This window comes from Marmota marmota, unplaced genomic scaffold (genome assembly GCF_001458135.2).
Source record: "Marmota marmota marmota unplaced genomic scaffold, marMar, whole genome shotgun sequence".
Lineage (NCBI taxonomy): Eukaryota > Metazoa > Chordata > Mammalia > Rodentia > Sciuridae > Marmota > Marmota marmota.
In genome coordinates, this window is record NW_026000206.1 from 2218638 (window position 1) to 2237244 (window position 18607).

At 37.1% G+C, this 18607-nt stretch overlaps 1 protein-coding gene and 2 non-coding genes across 4 annotated transcripts in view; all 3 read right to left on the reverse strand.

The window, feature by feature from the left end:
* Positions 1–18607, reverse strand: part of Eif3a (eukaryotic translation initiation factor 3 subunit A) — a 35829-nt gene extending 17222 nt beyond the window's left edge. For both annotated transcript variants that reach the window (XM_048791289.1, XM_015498314.1), the window contains exons 1-10: positions 18512–18607; positions 10731–10921; positions 10446–10582; positions 9908–10071; positions 7679–7878; positions 6167–6375; positions 3601–3772; positions 1904–2008; positions 1427–1525; positions 22–138 (exon numbers count right to left, since the gene is read on the reverse strand). In XM_048791289.1, coding sequence (XP_048647246.1) covers positions 22–138; positions 1427–1525; positions 1904–2008; positions 3601–3772; positions 6167–6375; positions 7679–7878; positions 9908–10071; positions 10446–10582; positions 10731–10921; positions 18512–18560 — 1443 coding nt within the window. In that variant the 5' untranslated portion in view covers positions 18561–18607. The remainder of the gene's footprint in view (positions 1–21; positions 139–1426; positions 1526–1903; positions 2009–3600; positions 3773–6166; positions 6376–7678; positions 7879–9907; positions 10072–10445; positions 10583–10730; positions 10922–18511) is intronic.
* LOC125612759 lies at positions 473–604 on the reverse strand. Its single transcript, XR_007343234.1, has one exon. It is a non-coding gene; the product is annotated as a small nucleolar RNA SNORA19 (small nucleolar RNA).
* LOC125612760 lies at positions 1665–1792 on the reverse strand. Its single transcript, XR_007343235.1, has one exon. It is a non-coding gene; the product is annotated as a small nucleolar RNA SNORA19 (small nucleolar RNA).

Genomic DNA, 18607 nt, shown 5'->3' on the forward strand with positions numbered 1-18607 from the left:
ATGTCCCCTTATAGTACATACCTGCAGGTCACAGTGCCTGGCTGCATCTACTATGGCCCGTTCCAGTTGGAAAGCATCAACAAAAGGAACCAGAGAAGTCAAACGAGAAAATTCAATGCTCTGATATATCTGTGCCACCTGCATAAAAAACACAGGGTTGATAATAATAGCTGCCATTTATTCAGCACTTTTGATGTGCAATCTCATGACATCCAACTGTTCAGAAAAACACAAAACTGAACCTCAGTTATCTTCACAGTACATTTTCCAAACTATCAAGCCCTATTCCTATGCTGTAAATCATCATATTATACTTCTCCTCCTCAAGTGTGTCATCTTTTGAAATCCTAGTTTCATAAAACAAAATTAACTGGTCACGTAATTCCCCGGCACCATACACATACAAAAGCTCACATATTTATCAATAAGAATTACTATTCATCTAGTACCTTTAAACACTTTTTGTAAAATTTTTTGTCTGAAGGAGACTGGCAGCATTACTATTTATAGTTATTCTGCTAATTAACCTTCAACTATTTGTGTAGCACATAAGAAATAACACTGCTCACATATACAAAGGAAAGCAGGTCAATGAAATGTGCATATACTTAAGGGGATATATAATTAAAGAACCCCTCACCAAATGAAAACCAAAAAGAACATTTAGCTATTACTAAAAGTTACATTTCACCTTACTGAAGATGTTGGACTTAAACTGTACTATAACAAGTGTTAACAAAGAGAAAGGTTGTCTCATTCTCTATTCTTGTTAAGAATTGGTTGAAAATTTGTGTAATTGTGTAAGACAATTCCACTGCTTAAGCTAAAGAAAATCCCATGCACATGGAAACACAGGTATATGTAAGAAGCACAATGCTGTGACATTTTCTAACAGGAAAAAACCTATAAATACAGGTTTTCACTAATAAGTACACCATGATACCACCTGGCTATGAAAAAAACCACATAGGTATGAAAGAAATAAGAAAGCCCTACATTAGCCAGGTATGGTTGTGCAGGCCTGTAATCCCAGCAATCAGGAGGCTGAAGCACAAGGATTGAGAGTTCAAAGCCAGGCTCAGCAACTAAACAAGGCCCTAAGCAACTTAATGAGACCCTGTCTCAAAATAAAAAAGGACTGGGGATGTGGCTCTGTGGTTAAGCACCCCTGGGTTCAATCCCTAGTTCTAAAAACAAATAAACCCTACTTTAGTAATAAGAAAAATGCAAAATGATAGGGTTCAACAAGAAAGTAAGTAAACATTGTTTCATTTTGTTTTCAAAACAAATCAGACTAATTTGGATGGGGGCAGAACTGTTGAAAGCTTCCACTTCCTGGGCAATTCTAAATTTTTCCAGTAAATGCTAGAAATGCTCAAAAAAGGAAATTCCACTTTCTCCACAAAACATGTGTTTGTATTTTTACCTGCTGTAGAAGGCGGAGTATGGTGTTGTTCTGCAGTTGAGGCACATACTGTTGCAACTCTGGTTCCTTTTCAGGTTGTTCCCTAACCCAATTTAAAACCTACAAAATCCATTAAATTAGAAAGAATTATACTTTTAGGAAACAAATACTAAAATATCTGAAATGCTTTCAATTTTTTAATACACTAAAACATCATAAAATGCAAAGAAATAGAAAATTTAACATGAAGGTTTTTGATACTTGTCTGAAGGTGACTGACAGCAATGGCTAAGACAGTCATGCTGCTAATTTACCTCCACATTTGTTTAGCACATCAGAAATATCTTTTCTCTTGATATAAAAGAAAAAAGACAATGAAATGTGCACTGATTCAAACATAAGATAATACTTATCTTTTAACAAAGATAAATACAACCCGAAACTGCAATAATGCTGGCTACATGGTATCAAAACCAAAACGTAAAGACAAATGCTTACTTTAGTGACTCTCTCACAGAGTTTTAATGGGTTAAATTCTACTTCCAGCCAGTTGTACAGGTCTTTTACTTCTGGGACAACATATTGTAGTACATTGAATCTGACCTATAGTAAACAAAGCACAAGGTTTAACAGCAACATATTTTCCACTAAGAGTCTAACGGTGTATAAATTTAGAGAAAACAATGGGGTCAGAAATCTGTAAAATGGATTTGAAGATTGTAAAGCCTGAACCCCCTTAAATTTACCAAAGTTTACCTAAATCTATCTAAACTATAACCCAGGGGAGTTTCTTGCCCCACATTATACATCTGTCTATAGTGAAATAACTTAAAAAGGAATTAACTCTAAGCCAACCTAGTAAGATACTGGCACAAATATGGCCACCATAGACAATTTATTACCAACAAAAAATCTGTGCAAATTATCACAAAAATTAGGGAAATACTTTCTATTAGGCCCAAATTAGAGAAACCTCAAATGTCCATCAACAAGACACTGTTCCATTCATTTGGCAGTTACATCCTCAGGATCACCCAACCATATATAGGAAATACTAGGGGAGGGAGACTGCATCTCTGCTATATATGTACTTTTTTTTTTCCCATATTAGAGATAGAACCCAGAATGCTTAACCACTGAGTCACATCCCTAGCTCTTATTTTTTATTTTGAGACAGAGTCTAAGCTGCTTAGGGCCTCGATTAGTTACTAAGGATGGCCTCAAACTTGTAACAAATCCTCCTGCCTCAGCCTCAAATTCCTGAACTGTGGACATGAGACACCACTCCTGGCTACTTGTAGTTTTATTTTCTTCTCATTGTTCTGTAAAGAGTGTTAAGGGTACATTCCAAACTATCAAGCCCTATTCCTATGCTACAAATCACTTTTTACAAAGCACTAACTTTGCATTAAATATCATAAGTAATCTATAGCTTATTTTAAGTTTTTAGGAGATTATAAGCAAATTTACACTATTTTAAATAAGGGACTGTGGTATCCACAGGGGATCTGGAAACAATCCTTTGAACACAACAACTGTTACTTTACAGCTTTAAGTGGATAACAATGATTAAGAGCCACAGCTTTAAAGCTATAAAACAATAGCTGGGCACAGTGCCATACACCTATAATCCAAGCGGGGCCTGAGGCAGTTATTCAAAGACAACTTATCAAGGCCCTAAGAATTTAGAGACCCTGTCCCTAAAAAATATAAAATGGGCTGGGGATGTGGCTCTGGTTAAGTGCCTCTGGGTTCAATTGCTGGTACCAAAAAAAAAAAAAAAAAAACATATAAAATGAAACATTAATAGAAAAAAGTGTCTTAGGTGTCTAGAATAAGGTCCAAAGCTTGCCCCTTTTCTCTGGGCCCCATCATCCATGTGTGGAAATGCTACATAAGTCAGCTTGCTTTGTTTTCCTATAGCCTCCTGAAATATGACTATGCTTGCCCATTGTTACACTTCCTTGGACTCAGTGTCCCACAATATTCCTCAGAACCAGTCCAAGTCTTCTTATATCAAAGCTCCCACCAATTTAACCCATTGGAAATGATCATCTGGAAATACCCCATTTATACCAATGGTATAAAATGAGAATCCTTTTGACAATTAATCAGAATTCCCAGTACTTAATCACGAATTATTCAACTTTATCAGTTTTCTGTCCAAAGCTGTAAAAACACAGACTGATACTAACCATATCATTAATAAGGCCAATTCGTGTTGGTGGGGCTTGAAGACCTAGTAATGTTGCAAGACGACGTTGTTTTTCAACTATAATGCCATCCATATCCAGAAGTCGAGCAATGTCAGTACGCTCAGGGGTTATAGGGATGGACAGAGTAGCCAAAAGGACTCGGGTAGACATTCTGTGGTAAAGAGATTAAATCTGTTAAGTCAAAATGTTGCTTGATGAGCAGAAAAAGCAGATCAGAATCACCTTTCTTTAGTCATATAGTATGATATGCCAGTGTCAGAAGATGTACATCACACCCACATTATCCCATCATATGGGATTAATCAAAAGAGAAATGGACCCTGCTTAAATTAATACTCATGGAATCACAATTTCAATCCACCCACTCACTATTGCTGCTGCTTTTTTGCGGCCAACAGGCAGAAAAGACACATTTTCTGAACCCAATAAATAAACGGCAATAAGGAGAGAAAATTAAAGCTAGGTACAATGACACACTTCTGTGATCACAGCGCTTGGGAAGCTGAGGCAGGAGGAGCGCAAGTTCAAAGCCAGCCTCAGCAACTTAACAAGGCCCGTCACAATTCTGTAAGACCCTATTTCCAAATAAATATAACATGGGAGTAGGGGACCCACAGGGATTGTAGCTCAATGGTAGAACACTTGCCTGGCATGTGTGAAGCACTGGATTTTATTCTCAGCGCTATATATATCTTTATCTATGTCTATATATAGATATGTAAAATAATTTTTTTAAGTGCTGGGGGTGTGGTTCAGTGGTTAAGCACCCCTGGGTTCAATCCCTAGTTCTAAAAACAAATAAACCCTACTTTAGTAATAGCTAAATGTTCTTTTTGGTTTTCATTTGGTGAGGGGTTCTTTAATTATATATCCCCTTAAGTATATGCACATTTCATTGACCTGCTTTCCTTNGGGGGGGGGGTGTGCTGAATTTGTCCTAAAACATTAAGACAAAAGTCAATGAATTCAGACTCTGAGGCCTCAGCTTCACTGTTTCCAATATTGTAACCTTAGGCAAAATACTGAACTTTGTCACAAGGCTTTTGTGAATATTAAACCAAATAACATACACAGAAGTAAATAACTTGATGCTTGCTACTATTACAGTACTTCCTGAAGGGACAGTATCAGTATCTTACAGGGAAAAATGTTTTTTCTTATATAGTGAATTATGTAACAATGAATGACAATGGATACTATCCTCAAGATTTTCAAAGAAAGTAGCAAAGTACTAGCAGATTTAGTTGGTTCCTTACATTGCAATAAACCTCTAAGAAAAATAATTTGGCATATATAATTCTACAGAAAACCAAAATAATATGGTCAGGCTAGGGGATACAGCTCAATTGGTAGAGTGCTTGCCTTACATGCATAAAGCCCTTCGTTCTAATCCTAATAATAATAATAATAATGTCAACCAATTCAAGGAAATAAGTGGCGTATGAAGTGCCTAATTACTTTTTAAAAAGTAACCGAAGTATAGAGTTGTGTAGCTCTGTGGTAGAGCCTAGAACAAAAAAGGCCTAGGGTTCAATCCCCAAAAGAAAACCCAGGTAGAGGGTTCTTTCTACCGAAAGAAAAAAAAAAAAAAAAGTAACTGAAAGAAAATAAGCTATATATAATGTGTTTTTAAAAAGAAACATTTAATCTATAGATTGCTAGGTTACAGACACTTCTTTTTGTATTTGCATAAATTTTTCATGTTTGTATATAACTCTCAAAAACAAACGGTGCCTAACTTAGAATGCTTCAACTTAACAATTTTTTGGCTTTACCACGTGAAAGTGTGTGGTCAAGAGAAACAGTACTTTGAATTTTGATTTTCTTCCCCAAATTAGTGGTATAGGCTTTGATGTTCTCAAAATGGCAGGGAGCCACAGCTTCCAGTCAGCCACACAATCATGAGAGTCAACACGGATGCCCTGCAATGCACTATGCTGTCAAGCTATGATGCTGAGTGGATTAGGGTTATTAAATGATTTTTTTTAACTATCATATTTTCAACTTACAATAGTCTCTTCAGGTCATAACCCCATCTAAGTCAAGGAACATCTGTATTCTACAGTTAGGGTTGTATAATCAGGGAAAAAAATAACTTGATGCAATAATTATCTTAACTCTAATTTTTTTCTAAGAATAGACTACCTGTACATAGAAGGCTCATGTCTCTCACATATCTACACAGATAAAAGGTTCACTGTCTCTCTTTCTCTCTCTCCTCTATTTCTCATGTGGGTTTTTAATGGAGTTGGCTATCAGATAAAGAATGACTCCTAGGACCAAGAGTATTATCCAAGAAAATGCCTGGAGATATTTTTGGTAGTCACAACTAGGAGGACTGCTACTAGCACCTAATGGGTAGAGATTAAGTAATGGTGCTAAGGCATCTTACAATGCACAGACAGTGCCCTGCAACAAAGAATTATTCAGCTCAAAATGTCAGTAGTACAGAAGCTGAGAAATCCTAATTTGTACCATTCTAATAGGTCATTTAGAAGATATGATACGTAATTTCAATACTACTCTTCAAGTACAACATTCTTACCTTTGCATCTCATCTTGTGTAAGATTCTTTCTCATTTCTCTAGATAGATGGTAAAGACGATGGAGTGTAGATGCATGAAAAAGAGCATTTCCGGACTTCCAAAACACAGTTGAGACTTTGTTATAATAATTTGCCATCAACTGAGGCTTGGGTGGTTTTTTAGACAAGGAGAATAGTCCATGAATATCTTCCACAGCTTTGAATGCTTCCTAGAATTAGTAGTATAAATTAGTCACTGCATTCGGAAACAAAAAAAAAATTCTAGTTCAAATCTCTGAATGAAACCTAAAACACAGAACACACAATATTAAAAGCATCAATCTGCCTTCACACATGGTTCTTTTCATTTATCTACAACTAACAACCATTAACTTTTCAAATTTTTCAAAATTCTTTAGGAAATACTGTAAATAGAATAGACTAAAAGCAGCAAATATTCGCATATCATCATACCACTTAGTGCAATTTATAAAGGAAAACTCTAAAAAGGTGTAACAGCAGCATAAATACAAGTAATTTCTGTGTGATGTGACAATGGAAGAACATTTAACTTATCTCCTTTTTCCTATAATAAGTATGTTTATTTGTCCTCTATAGGCAGTGTTTTAAGATGGATGTTTCTATAAAGGGGAAAACATTATGAAATAAGAATGGGAAATCGAATAACACTTTCACTTGGCTGAAAAACTACAATTTTTAGTTTGTTCCTTTGTAATTACAATTAAATATTTTGCATCAAATATATAAAAGCTTTTATATATATGGTATTCACCATGCATACTTCCCAAGCCATAGTGCTTAGGCAAAAGTCCAGGGCAGCATTTCTCTATCTCTAAAAGAACAGTAATTTCCAATCTGTCGCCACAAAAACTTCTATGAAATAATGTTACTATAAAAGTGAAAAAGAGGGGCTGGGGATGGCTCAAGCAGTAAGTGCTCGCTGGCATGCACGGGGGGCTGGGTTCGATCCTCAGCACCACATTAAAAATAAAGATGTTGTGTCCACCGAAAAACTGAAAAATATTTAAAAAATTCTCTCTAAAAAAAAAAGTGAAACAGAAAATAAATTCATTTTTCATTATCCAATTAGGGGGGGAAATCCTTTGTAGGGCCTGGGGATGTAGCTCAATGGTAGAGCATGTATTCACCTTGTAAAAGGCTATGGTTCAATCCTTTGTATCCCCAACCCCCCAAAAAAGCAAAACCAAAACACCTTTGCAAGTTCTTTTCTCCTCTACACTTATTTCACCAGACTGAACAGTTTAGACTGGCACCAATCATAGAAACACACTTTGAGCAGCACTGAAAATGTACCGATTTATAGGAAAAGAAACTAACTCTAAAAGAGATTACATGACTAGGCCCAAACTTCACAGGCCTGAAAACTGAGACTTCCTGTCTAGAACTCATCCTGCTCCAGATAACCATCATACCAAGATGAAGATATTCACTAAGGGGAAAAAAGCAATGCCAATTATTACTAGAAGAAAAAGCTAATATTCCACAACATACCTGCCACAGTTCCATGCTGATAGCACTGTCCAACTGAACAAGCCGGGTTTCCAAATGCATGGACTGGCTCTCTGGATTATTAAGATTGATTGCTGTACTTTGGTTATGGTGGCGTTGAATCTGTGATAAGTGCATTCTCAAATTGTCACACAGCTTACGGAATTCAGCCTTACGGGTGTACTGGAGGCAGAATTTAAATGCTACAAGCATAATTGACAAACATATTAGGCATTTTCCACTACTGACTTGAGTACTTGAGGTTTTATTAAGATTTGCCATGTTAACAAGATTCACCAAACTCATCTTGAGCATCTGAATGTGTTATGAAGAGAGGCAACTCCCTCCAAGGGCCCTATTTTGAACCTTGACAAAACAAAAAAGGACAGTGTCATCGTTCCTGGCCTAAGACCAAAATATGGTTCTGGGATTTACAAATTGTAAATGATTGGCATTTAGAAAAACTCACCCTTCAAAGACTTATACGACTTCAAACTGAAACAAGTAAAATATTCTAGGCTAAAATACAATTAACTTACATATCTCACTAACACAAATGCAACATGCTTTCATACTAAAATTACAAAATATATACTGGGTATTTACAGTAAACTAACTTCAACTATATACAGATATCTATATAAACCACTTGCTCCACAATTAAAATATAATAATTTCCTATACATTATTATGTATATGCAGTATTAGTATTCCTTTGCTCTTTAAAAATAAAACAATATTTCTATTTCAAAAGGCCTAAAACAAAGTGGGGCAATTTAACTTTAAGTTAGTATTTATATCACATTACCCGCAAAAAAACAAGTTCACTTATAGACAATGAAAATTGACATTGCTAGCCACGTAAACAAAACACAGCCCAGTGGAGGAGGCTCATGAGTTCAAAGCCAGCCTCAGCAATTTAGCAAGGCCCTAAGCAATTCAGTGAAACCCTGAAACCCTGTATCAATAAAATATAAAAAAGGGCTGAGGATGTGGCTTAGAGGTTAAGCATCCAGGTACCAAAACATAAAGCAAAAAAAGCACAGTTCCCAGTATTCACAGTAAAACATTCTTAGTTGCAAATCACTTAGTACTTAGTATTTGAATAAAGAAAAGCCCATCATCCCTGTAAGACTGGCTTCACAGACACAAGTTTGTCATAAGGGTAAAATACAAAAGGCCAAGAGCAAAGTCATATACAGTAAAAAGGCTGCATTCACCACAGGAAAAGTATAACAAGTGACAATAAGGGTAAAGAGGCTAGACACTTTCAATACAGTCCTTCACAAATTAAGTGTTTGGGGCTGGGGTTGTGGCTCAGTGGTAGAGCATGCATGCGCCTTGCGTGGGTGAGGCACTGGGTTCGATCCTCAGCACCACGTAAAAATAAATAAAGGTATTATGTCCATCTACAACTAAAAAAATATTTTAAAAAAAATTAAGTGTATGCAGAAAAACAATTAAGATATTAAGATGATCCTCAATCACCAAGAAGGCCTAATTCTATATTCAATTTTACTGCTTAAGAAAGGAAAACATACCAGGCACAGTGATGCACACCTAAAATCCCAACAACCTGGGAGGCTGAGACAGGAGTTCAAGTTCGGGGCAGCCTCAGATAACTTGGTGAGGCCCTCATCAACAAGAATAAAAAAGACTACGGATGTGGCTCAGTGATAAAGTGTCCCTGGGTTCAATCCCCAGTACCCATCAAAAAAAAGAAAAAGAAAAAGAAAGAAAGAAAGAAAGAAAAAACATTTTTCATAGAATTCTTTTAAGCCAAAGGACTATCAAAATTGGAACTCAAGTTTACCAGAAAACAATGGAAAGTTTGTTTTTTTCAGTCAACCAGAGAATTCCAAAATGACTTCTTAAAAACTCTCTTTAAATGACATCAATGGCATATATTTCATATGGAACTATCTTAACTGGTAATGAATTTCTTATTCAAGTCATTTGTTTAATACTCAAATGTCAATCCCATTTCAATAAGGGTAAAACTGGCTTGTTTCCTGGAAGTATCTTGGAGAAAAAGAGGTTAAACTCCTGGAGAAATCTTTTTTTGTTTCTTTCAGTTATATTTTTATGTGGTGCTGAGGATCAAACCCAGTGCGCCTCACATGTGCAAGGCAAGAACACTCTACCACTGAGCCACAACCCCAGTCCTGGAAAAATCTATTCTAAAGTCAACTTTTCAAATCAAATTATTTGGATTTCACATTGTCATTTTACCTTGCTGTGCAATATCATGATAGAGGCGCTCTACTCTAGAATTGTTTCGAAGAAGGTCCAAACATTGTCTGTATGATTCCCACAGGAACTTTACCCAGGGAGTTAAAAGTAATCTGTCAGTCCGATCCTGAGTGTCCTCTCCACTTACAGCACTTAGGAGAACACTACAAAAAATTAAAAAAAAAAAAAAAAAATTTAAATGTTGAAAACAATGAGACATATTTCCTACTGTGTCAATGATTAAAAAATCAAAACCAACAAAATAGTACGAATTTTTTCCACAACTTCATACACACTTATTGTCTACATCTAATTCCCAACCTGTATTACAGCTATCTTTCTAAATGCTTCAATTTTCTGCTTTTACAAATTTCCAGTATTACCTAAATAACTGTTTGGGTTACTACACATTTAAAACTTTAAATAAAAATTTTTTTTCTTCTGATAAACATCTACTTCAAGTGCGGATGATGGAGACCCATGTAAAGAAAAACACTGACTTAACTATCAAAATATTTATCAAAGGTTTAATTCATACCTCTCAGGAGTCTGAATATTATCCAGATCTTCTATATCTAATACCATCTGTTGGGATTCTTCTTTAGCAGCTTCAGTTTTTTCCTCTGCCAGTTTCAAATATGCCCTAACAACATCCTCTAAAGATTTAATGTTCACCTAAGCAGGAGGGGAAGAAAAAGAACTGAAACCACTTTTTCCCAAATGTTTAGAGTAAATTATATGATAGAAAATATATCTGAAAGGTAAACTCTTCTGCAAATCACTAAAAGCACTTTTAAAATATAAAACTGAATTCTGTCTGTACCTGCTGACAAATGTTCTTATACTGATATAATCCTTCCTTAGCCAAGTGGCTCTTACGAAGATCCACGCAAAGTTCCAAGTATTTCAACATAATCGGCTCGTGTATCTTTTGCCATGTTCTATGTTTCTTACTTTTCATAACATCATAAAGAACATCCAGAGCAGGCTGCTTTTTGCCAACCTCAAGAAATTCTGAAAAAAATAATAATAATTCAGTAGAATTAGTCAGTTACATACACAAAAGTCTAAATCTTGCATTTTTAACTGGTTGCTGTAACTTCTCATTACAGACTTTTTAGATCACATATATTTTTGACATCTAAAAAAGCTATGCCATAATTATCTAAGATAGAACAATTAAAAGTCTGGTAAATAGTGTACAGATAAAACAACTTCAGCCAATTCCACTATGACTTAAAAGTTCCAGAAACTGAAACAATGAGGAAAAGAAAATTTCTATCAACTTAGAAAAGCTCAACTTCAAAGTCACTTTCAACTAGCTGGTGAAATTTTTGCTCATTTACACTAACACTTGAGGCAGAAAAACACATAAGATTGCCTTTAAAACTTAAAATCAGTTGACAACACTGAAATTTTCAGGGTCTATTTCTAGGCTTTTTGTTCCATTCATTCTCTATTAATTAATGTGCCTACTCTTTAGTCAATACCACACTATCTTGATTACTGTAGTCTTTAGATAAGGTCTTGAATTCAAGTAGAGTGTGCCATCTTTGTCCTTTAGTTTTGTGCAGACTAAACTAGGTCCTTTGCCTTTCCATTCAAATTTTACAACTAGTTGGTATCATCTTCAAAATAACTTGCCAGGATTTTGACTGGGATTTCACTGAATCTATAAATGGGAGTTCAAAGAACCAATAATACTGAGTCTCAGAATCTGCGAACATGGTCTGTTTTTCCATTTATTTACCCCAGTCTAAACATGAAAAGTATTAAGACAAATTATAACTATAGTATGCTATGGTTTGAATGTGTCATCCTCCAAAATTCTTGTTGATACTTAAGCCCTAATGCAACCATATTAAAGAGATGAGAGGGCTCCACCCTCATAAATTGATCAGGACTTTAATAGAGGGAACTAGTAAGATTGAGGAAACATCATTAGTCTCCACCAGAGGAGGTAGTAACAAAGCACCACCTTGGAAGCAGATAAAGCCCTCACCAGACATGGAATTTGTTGGCAGCCTGTTCTTGGACTTCACAACCTCCAGAAATGTGAAAAATAAATTTCTGTTGTTGCAGAAGTACCCAGGATGTGCTATTTTGTTTCAACACAAATGGACTAAGACAAAGGACATTCTACAAAATACCTTATCGGTATTTCTTAAAACAGTCATGATTTTCAAGGTCATGAGAACACAAGGAAAAGACTAAGAAACTGTGACAACCAAGAAATCTTAGAAGTGTCAACTTAATACAATGTAGAATTGTTTGATTGAGGTTGAATCCAAGGTGCTTAACCACTGAACCACATCCCCTATCCTTTTTATTTTTCATTTTGAGAAAGCGTCTAGCCAAATTGCTGAAGCTGGCTTTGAACTTGCAATTCTCCTGCCTCAACCTACTGAGTCACTTGGATTATAGGCATGCACCACCATGCCCAACACAATGAAGGATTGTTGATGAGATGCAAGACAGAAAAAGACACCAGGTAAGATAGGAAATCCAAGTACAGTATGGAATTAAATATTATCAGTTACTGGTCTAAAAATTGTGACAAATGTACCATACTGATGGAACTTGTTCATAAAAAGGTACAATGGGGTATAATATAAATGGGAACTATACTACTCTCATAATAATTCTGTAAGTCTCACACTGTTCTAAAATTGTTTTTTTAAAAACTGGAAATCCTCAGCACCACATAATAAATAAATAAACAGAATAAAGGTTTGTATACATCTAAAAACTGGGAACTGTATACAACAGAGTAACTTTTGAAAAATCTGGAGTATAATAGAGCAAAATTCTTTTGAATTTACTATTCCTAAGCCAGAAGGCATTCCGATTGTGGCAACATTTTAAAATCCAGTTTGATCAGGGCACAGTGAGTGGCTCATGCCTACAATCCCTGGCTTAAGAGGCTGAGACAAGAACATCTAAAGTTCAAAGCCAGCCTCAGAAACTGAGCAAGGCCCTGAGCAATTTAGTGAGACCCTGACTCAAAAGAAAAAGGGCTGAGGCTTAGTGGTTAAGCACCCCTGGGTTGAATCCCAGGTACCAAAAAAAAAAAAAAAAAAGGAAAAATAATACAGTTCTAATCCTAAGTTCTATGCATATTGTTCCTTTGGAAATTCAAGAGAAATAAATGACTCATAAGCAAATCTTATTTTTTCTCACCCTTTGTTTTATTTTGCCCAAACACTTAGTAATTGGGGAGAAAAAGAGGTATTTTATCCAAGCCAATTGGTTAAGTTTGGCTTAAAATTCAGCAATTACCAAATTTCACACAAACAGAAAAATCTTCCAACTGCACATCTGAAAAAATTTGAAGGAACTAAATCACTAATTTACACTATAAAATATCTTAAAACACTGCATCTCCATTTTTAAAGATCTGTATTTTTCTCCTAAGGAAAAAATCTTGGACAAAGAATTCTTGTTCTTGCCAGGCGTGGTGGTGGCACACGACTGTAATCCCAATGGCTGAGGCAGAAGGATCAAAAGTTCAAAACCAGCCTCAGCAAAAAGTGAGGAACTAAGCAACTCAGTGAGACCCTGTCTCTGAATATAATATGAAATAGAGCTGGGGATGTAGTTCAGTGGTCAAGTGACCCTGAGTTCAATTCCCAGTACCCCCCACCCCCCAAAATAATTCTTGGTCTTTACTGTGTGGCTGGGAAGATTGGGGATGCTGGGTGGGGAGAGAGCAAGCATGCTGGAAGCCCTGGGTTCAATTTCCAGCACCAAAACAAAGGCTAACCTAAAAAGTTACAGCATTATCAACCATGTAACTATGCTAGGCAAACAGTCTCTTACTTGGGGGTTTTACTACATCTACAGATACAGTAATTCTCTACTATGCCTTCTTTTAACTACCACATCTTTCAGGAATGGTGCTTCCCAATATTCCTTCCTCCAGTGAAACTTACAAACAATATTCCAACTCTCAAGACATACTGAAAAATTTGGGCCAGGCACATGCCTATAATCGCAGCAGTCAGAACACTGAGGTGGAAGACCATAAAAATTCAAAGCCAGCCTCAGCAATTTAGCAACAACCTAAGCAACTTGCTGAGACCCTGTCTCAAAATAAAAAATAAAAAGGTCTAAAGATGTAACTCAGTGATTAAGTGCCCCTGGATCAATCCCTGCTACAAAAGAAAAAAAGTTTGCAACTGGACAAATCACACAATATGGAAAGAAATAATTATCTTTATACAACACCTTGAATCACCCCTTATAACATTAAATCTTCTTCACATGCAAATATAAAACCCACACCATTATGGGTGAAAGTCTACCTTCAACTGAAGTCAGTCTTAAATGAGGGGAAAAACTCACTAATTAAACAAAGTACAACCAGAAACTTTACTGGAATAAAAAGCATCTCCTTTTAAATTACTTATCCTCCTCCTGGAGTATGCAAAAGGTTATTTTCTAAAACCCACTGATACTTCAGGGTTTTTTCTTTCTTTCTTTATTCTTTTGGTACCAGGGATTGAACCTGGAGCCCTTAACCAGTGAGCCACATCCCCAGCTCTTTTTAGTTTTGAGACAAGGTCTTGCTGAATTGCTCAGAACACCTCACTAAGTTGCTGAGGCTGGCTTTGAACTTGCAATCCTCCTGCCTCAACTTCCCAAGCTGCTGGAATTACAGCTACAAGCCAAGAGCGCCCAGTGCTTCAGGAATTTTCCAAAGCTGTTTAATCAAAAGTCCATCGGTCAAAATTTTAGGAGAAAATGTCTTTAATCAAATTTATCCTTTACATTAAGAAAACCACAGTAGTAACACTAAAATGACCTCTTATTTTTAATTCACATATGGATTTAAATATTAAAATACTATATGTAACCATAATCAATATGCTTATAATATGGAATAGGAACAATGAGTTAAATTTGAAAGCAGAACCCACCAAGGAGTGATGACAAAATACAAAACTATTAAAATTTTAAAAATAAAGAAATAAAATAATACAGTTTTTAAATGGAAGTGTAGTTTTTTAACAATATTCTTAAGTTTTGGTCAGGGAACTACCAAGTACTTTTCACTGCCTAAACAACCGATCTAAATTTATTATGACTCTATACTGGCTGTGGTGAGGCACACCTGTAATCCCAGCAGTTTGGGAGGCTGAAGCAGGAGGATCTCAGATTCAAAGCCAGCCTCAGCAATTTAACAAAGCCCTAAGCAACTTAGCAAGACCCTCTCTCAAATAAAATAAAAAAGAACTGAGGATGTGTCTCAGTGGTTAAGCATCCCTGGGTTTAATCCCTGGGATTAAACAAAATTTATAACTCCAAATCCCAAGTTCAAGCAAGCTAAAGAAAACACATTAAAAAAAAATTAAAAACCAAACTTAGGAAACACCCTCACCTCAACCAAATTTAAAAAACAAAGTATGGATACAAAGGATGTTAAAAGAAAAACTAGAATGGAAATATGTTTTGTAATTCACAAGGATGAGTTTTCCTGTCTTTATGATTCATATATGTATGTATATGTGTGTGTGTGAGTGTGTGTGTGTGTGTGTGTGTGTGTGTGTATTCATATGGAAGATTTAGGTCCTCCTGGGGGAGTTTTTTTAGGCTGGAAAGAACTATTATGCATTATTGTTCTATTCTAATACTTAAAATGTTGATTTTCAGAATATTCTACAAATTAAAATTAAAATCTGGGGGTCTGGAGATATAACTCAGTGGTAGACCATCTACCTAGTGTGCATAAGGCCCTGGGTTTGATCTCTACCACCACAATCAATCAATCAACCAAATCAATCAATCAGTCTAGAATTAGGACTATTACTAGGAGGGTGGGCACTCTGAGTTTATCTTTTGAATACACAATTGAAACTATGTATCTATCAATAAAGAGAAAGTTTAGGTCAGTCCTTTTTACTAATCTGTGCCAATAGAAGAAATAGATAAGCTATAATGTTACTCCATTTGTGGGGTTAATAACAATTTCATTTTTTTAAGGCATTGGTTGTAAAGTATAAACTAAAAGGCAGTTATTGGGTCAGGAGCACCTAGTTTGACACTAGTAACAACATAATCTGGAAAAGGCACTTTCTCCCAATGATAAGGAGATATTAATTTCTGGCCTATAACTGCTGGGACAATTTCCTACCTTCCAGAACAATTACTGTCACTTTTTCAAAAAATAATGCCCTAATACAGAGACTCAGTGTGACTTAGAGGTTTATTCTACTAAAATATATTATTTTATTAAGATAATGTAATGATGTTCGGGGGTTACAATGTTATAGATAAAATTAATTTCCAATGAGTGGAATACCCTTTTATCGTTCTACTTTGTTTGGTAAGCAGTGCCATGTGCCATTCACAATCTGATCCCTTTGACACTTTAAGAGATACCTCACTCAAAAGATCAAATGTATATAAGCTATTAGTTGGAAGTTAAAGCATCTCTAGCCACAAAAGCCACCAAAGTACAAGGAGTCAGTACAGGACTTAAAAACTACACAAATATGATCCAAGTTTTCCCCCATAATAGTTTTGACTACTTTACTCTCAAATTCTTTCCAACTTGCCCTGCATGAATCAAGTTTATTTCAACTTGGAAATTGTGGAAAAAAGATTTGAAACACATTACATCCTTTCTATTTTTAAAAAGTTACTGAAATAAGCTTATATGAAGATTCCAAATGGAGTGGTGAGGAAACAAGTTATGAACACAATGTAAGCAATGTTCAGGCCAAGGAGACCACAATACTTCATCCTGCTAGCATAGACAAGGGTCTGCTGGTGAGGCATGCAACTGACCAAAATTCATCTACAATAACAGCGCAGAATAGAAATTTCATGCAAGTTATTTTGTATACCATTATAAAATTCTAAGTTTCAATACATCAAAAAAGTCATTAATTTAGCTATAGTTTTGTCTGTAGCAATAAATTTCCATTCCATTATATTTTCGTTCCTAAAAAATTTGTTTTAAATCCTTTTTTTTTTTAAGAGAGAGAGAGAGAGAGAAGAGAGAGAGAATTTCAATATTTATTTTTCAGTTTTCAGCGGACACAACATCTTTCTTTGTATGTGGTGCTGAGGATCGAACCCGGGCCGCACACATGCCAGGTGAGCGCGCTACCGCTTGAGCCACATCCCCAGCCCCTGTTTTAAATCCTTAAAGTGTCTCTTCTAGCCATTAGATTACTGTTTAGGATGGGTAGGGATCAAATCTATGTTGTAGTTTTAATGTTTTGAACACAATTATTATGCAGTTAGTCCATTCCATAGACTAGTCCCTCCCCAAAAAACTCAGTTTTATTTTAAAGTATGAAAACAACACATCTTTGATCCCGACATTATCAACAATACATTAATTTTCATTAAATTTTTGTGTTGACTCCCCCTGGTCTTTTCACAAAATGAAGTTTCAAACAAACTGAATTAGAAGAAAAAAAAAAAAAAAACACACAACAAACTCTTGAAACATAAAACTGTTAACAGACACGGTATGTCCATCTACAACATGGGTAAGACCCAAAACTTGTTTGGATGTAGGAAAGATGAAAATAAGAGCTACGGGTGCTTACAAAATACTTGTGTGTTCGTTTAAAAGTCGGGGGGGGGGGGACCCTGAACAAGAAAGTTTCTGAAGAACAGAGATATGCAAAAGACATCTGCACCCCCTTAATGTCCATGTAGTAAGTGCCTCTGGAACAGATCAGGGGGCACAAGTTTTTCCTGCAAGCGCGAGGGTTTAACTACCCACGTGGAAATAGAAATAGCAAACTGCAGCGCTATGACGAGAGGGGGGGAAAAAAACGATTTGGAAGTCAAGAGACCTTGGTTTTAGTCTCCCGGCTAACAACTAACTGCCGGAGTGACCTTGGGGAAATCATTCTCCTTCCAGGCCTCAGTTTAGGAAGGACCTTAAAGTCCCTTTATATTAACTCTGTTCCAACTTCCCATGTTTCGGAATAGGCATTCGGACTGCCCCAATCAATGCCAAAGGAGGAGGAAAAAAAAAAAAACAGGAAACGGGTTAAATGGGTCAGAGGCCCCAAAGTGCACTTAAGTGGCTGGATGAAGGGTAAGTGGACCCTGACCTGGCAAACCACGTCGCGGGTCTAGGGGGCAGAGGTGTTTGGGGGGTAGGGGGGGGCCGGAGGTGGACCTGCCGGACTCCCGGCCTCTAGGGGAGGTGGGGCCGAGGTTCTCGCGTGCATTGTCCCCGGGAGGGAGCCATGTTTCCTCCTCCCGGGCACTCCCAGATGGCGGTCGGGGGCGCTGGGCCTAAGCCGACCAAAGCCAGGTGGTCTGTCTGCAAAGCCAGCTGGAGACGGACGCCAGGAAGGAGCTGGACCCCGACAGGACTGTCTACTGGACCGCCGCCCCGCGTCGCACCAGCAGGCAGCAGAGGGAGTAAGGCCCGTACGACGGTTCCGATCCACGCCTCCACCCCCAGTCGCTGGGAGTGAGAAGGAAACCATGCCAGACCCGGGCCAGGACGGCGAATGAGGCCGCAGCGACCTCGGCTCTGGGCGCAGCCCGGGCAGGAGGCAGCAGGCCTGGGCTCTCGACCTCCGAGGCCTCGGGCTGCCCCACGCCGGCGCGCCCCGACACCCTACTCACCGTTGGCGCGTTTGAGGGCATTTTCCGGCCTCTGGAAATAGGCCGGCATCTTGGCGGCAGGCGCGGCTCACCCGGCGTCAGCGAACTCCCTAGCGG